The 4,250-nt window shown below is 35.2% G+C and overlaps 1 protein-coding gene across 1 annotated transcript in view; it reads right to left on the bottom strand.

Annotated features, from left to right (window-relative positions):
• Window positions 1–136: 136 nt before the first annotated feature.
• The window catches only part of LOC106882527 (uncharacterized), a 100,415-nt gene continuing 96,301 nt past the window's right edge, over window positions 137–4,250 (bottom strand). The window contains exons 39-40 of the mRNA XM_052965891.1: window positions 2,086–2,157; window positions 137–517 (exon numbers count right to left, since the gene is read on the bottom strand). Of these exons, the coding sequence (XP_052821851.1) occupies window positions 312–517; window positions 2,086–2,157 (278 nt within the window). The 3' untranslated portion in view covers window positions 137–311. The remainder of the gene's footprint in view (window positions 518–2,085; window positions 2,158–4,250) is intronic.

The following is a 4,250-nucleotide window of genomic DNA, read 5'->3' as shown; positions in this document are numbered from 1 at the left end:
ACATGAAAAACTTTTCTTTCATTGCATTAGACAAACAGTACTGCCTACTCAAAACAAAAAAGAAGGAAAAAGTAAGTAATATATTGTCCCAATGCCTTGTGTCATCATTTTTATGTTACAGAATTTTCCAACATGGTTATTAAATTTTAAATCTATGGATTTATTTTGAAATATACATTCATAAAGTTTTTTTATAGAAAAATGAGCAATGATCTGTGAAAATCGATTCTGGCTGGAATGCATTAGATCATAGGTTTCTGTCTAGCCAAGGTTGGCCTGGGGCTAAACAACATCTGCATTTACACAGAAATTTACTTTATGTCTTTTGGTAGATGTTCAAGTGCATAGTAACACTCAGCATTTTCAATAGCTTCTCTGAGTATTTCAACTCTATCTGTCTTACAATCGGAGCCTCTAAACCATGTTGTTAGCATCTGAAAGCTCTGTTCTCGACTGTTATTAGCATGATCATGCTTGATATTTTCTAGGCTGACTAAATCAATGCCCAGAAAGATACCTGCAAAAGACACAAAAACAAGAACTAATTGCAACAACATTAACAGTAACATAAATATAATAAAGAAACTATATCTGTAGAGAAATAACCATTGTTAAGAAACACGAAAAGTATAAGACATTGTTCTCTGTTTTTAAAGATGTTAGTAAAAATATCAGAGGTTGAAATAAAAGATGAAGGTGGAGAAGAAATTAAGGATTAATTGAAAATTACTTTTGGGAAAATTTCTGGTAAACAAATGGAAGGAGAAGTGTTTGTGTTGGCAAAAGTGTATCAGAGCCAAAAGAATCAACATAGATCGCCAACAGTCACACCATTTGCTCCAAATACTGATGATCACCTGATAACATCACATGATTAATTCCTAAAAGGGCATGTGTAATGCCTCTCCTTTTCTGGCTATTTAATATTTATAATGTATCAAAATGTAGACAGCAGGGATTGGACTATCAAACAATACTGGTAATATTGGGTGCAGCAGGACCAATGAAATACAAATATGATACCAGAATAATCTCAGCTACACAAAATGCAAAATATAATATTGTCAGATACACATCGCATATTATAAAACACACTAGCTATAAACATGAACTAGGGTTCGTGACTCACTGGATCAAGGCCACAATTTATAGAGAAGTTGATAATGGAGAGGTCTGAAAGAAAACCAAGCAATGAAAAGAATTTTAGTTAATAGGAAAGAAGATAGGAGGTACCAACATCTGGACTTTACATCTAAAACAGTTAAGTCCTGAAGGAACCACTACGTCAATCAGTATCTATATCATCTGGAGAGTTACCATATTTGACATGCAAGAAAGATGGTGGTGGGGAGGGGAGGGTTGACAGGAATTCTGTATGGTGCACCCATTACACATTAGAGGTGTAGTTGGATCAGAGGTAGATTGACAGAGAGAAAGGACTTTGCATGTAGCATTGTAGTTAGAGAAAAAAATTAAGTGAAGAATGCACTGAAAGCTATTATGTCCACTGGCAACTAAGGGATTCCATCCCTAGATGAAGAGTAGATTGTATGATGTGTATTTGTAAAGTGTAATGTTGCATTGAGTGTGGAGGATGTATAAAAACTGGCAAGAAATAAGGTAAGCATACTTCACTCAAAATACACCCTATCGTGTTATAAAGGATACATTTGATAACATGCTCCCACAAACAAGTCGGGGATTTCACAAATAGAAGACTTTTTATCATATGTCAACCAAATTACAATAAACATCTGGCTAAACAGCAATAACATCAACAAACTCAGAAAAAAATGTAAAACAAAGACATTACCATTAACTCGCCTGCTTATACCAACACAATGGTGTATTTCAGTTCCCAATTCCAAAAGACAATATCAACTGTATTGTGTTGTTTCATTACTAACCTCCGTAGATATTTTATGAAATTTCAGTAATATCAGTATCTTTTATAGAATTACATTACAGTTAATCTTTCAATTGGAAATTAGGAATGGAACCAGTTCACAGTCATTCTAGCAAACAAAAGTTCAACTGTAGGTAAAACTTATAGAAATCAATTAAGTATTCTTATTTTATACTTACCAACATGCTTCCAGTTTGGTCCTAAATGTTTTGCCACCTGTAGGAGATCCGATTCGGTCAGCCTTGAATTCTCTGAAATATTTCCAAGTTTTACACTTAATAGTTAAATTTCTATATCTCTATTGGAATTCATATTTCAATGTTGTGAGATATTCCTATCATTAATGGTCAACTGGTGACCACTGTGATTTCAGTCAACATTTTTATACTTTCTACAGTGGTACCATGTAATAACTTGATATTTAGGTCTACAACAGAGCAAACTAGTCTTCCTAAATCTCCTCTCTATATTAAGACATCCTACTTAATCTAACAATGTTGCAATTATCTAATTTATTTACCAATTGTTAAGGATTTTTATCATTTAGTTTTGTCTTTCATTTATTATATTTCAGTCATATCTATATCCTCTCACTTCTAGACTTTACTAACCAATATTCTTCTCATCATCTGCTTAATTCCAATGTCAACCAGGTTGTCCATCTAAGATCTAGCCACAAACACATGACACACCACTTCATTTAGGATCATCATATACCTGCTCTCTCTCTGTGTCTCTCTCTGTCTCTCTCTATATATATATCTCTCTGTCTCTGTCTCTCTGTCTGTCTCTCTCTCTCTCTGTTAAAGGTTGCCACTGGTAATCTTTAATTTTAACCGCCCACGTTACAGTTCACCAGAATGTCATCTGATTCTTGAAATATTTGAAAACATTTGCTTGTCATTCATCCTCCTTAATAAAGCAGTTTCTTTTCAGGTGAACAATGATTAGATCTACACAGGTGAAATGGACAGTGGTAATGTGCCATAAAACACTGTGCACTTGCACTCAATCTCATAAACTGCATATAAGCGATCATCCATATATTGTGACAAAGATATCTGGAATGGTACAAAAGAACTTATTCTCAAGAATATAGGTTACCTCTATTTAAATCTCATCTATACATCAAACAAAGTTACCTTCCTCTTTGATATCTCCTTTATCAATGTGGTTGACATTGATAGGGTAGAAACCGAGTAACCAGTAAATTTGGACTTGGAACTTACACCTGTGTAGAAGGGTCTGACTGACAGAAACTTGTCTTTGTGATGTTATTGTTAATATAAGAACAACATCACGAGGAATGTGTAATCCCATTCACATTACCTCTGTTATACTACATTTGTCACTAATGTTAATTAAGACCAACTAATTACAAAAAGTCACCGTAATACTTTATAAAATATACCTAAATAGTATCATAAATATACAGAAATGCTTCACATTTTGTTTCATTTGGAATGAAGCTAGGACACAATAACATCTGGACCTTATTGGACTATAGAAGTCAATAATCCCAGTTTGTAGAGAAGTGGTTGCATGCCCAAGAAAAACATTAGAATTACTTACACAAATGGTAACAAGGTTTAAACCTGTTGGGTGAGGGTACAAGATGATGCTATGACAAAATAAGGTTAAATTTCAGACATACAAATGTAAAACAGTTAATGAATAATATCTGATTCATTATCATGTTAACAGGGTATATATATAATACAAAATTACACTGTCTGACCTTGCAATACTAGATATCTATATAGATTATATATAATCTGACTAAAAAAATCAGTGACTTTCATTACAATGAATATGATTGTGTCTCAGCACAGATCTATATTGTAGAAGTCCCATCATCATCATTGTCTTTTAATATCCGCTTTCCATGCTGGCAGGGATTGGAGGTCTGATTGAGGGCTGGCAAGCCAGAAGGCTGCACCAGGCTCCAGTCTGATCTGATATGTATGCATAGACATATAAACATACATATACATGCATTGGATGAGGATAGCTGTGTGAAAAAGTGCCACACCCTAGCATTGGAGGGAACCTGTGGAAGAGGTAGGCCCAGGAAGACCTGGGATGAGGTGGTGAGGCATGACCTTCGAACATTGGGCCTCACCGAGGCGATGACTTCTGACCGAGACCTTTGGAAATATGCTGTGCGTGAGAAGACCAGACAAGCCAAGTGAGACCTAAATCCAAGGCCTCAGGCAGCCCACTCATACGTACCTTCCTTCATTGGACACTAAACTCCACTTGCGAAGACCTGTTGAGGAAAGTGAAATCGAAATCGAACTAAATTCGACGACTGGCACCCATGCCAACATCGTCTCCTTCATTG

This window comes from Octopus bimaculoides, chromosome 2, assembly GCF_001194135.2.
Source record: "Octopus bimaculoides isolate UCB-OBI-ISO-001 chromosome 2, ASM119413v2, whole genome shotgun sequence".
Taxonomy (NCBI): Eukaryota; Metazoa; Mollusca; class Cephalopoda; order Octopoda; family Octopodidae; genus Octopus; species Octopus bimaculoides.
Note: the sequence above shows the minus strand (reverse complement) of the source record. Positions and strands in the feature narration are given on the sequence as shown.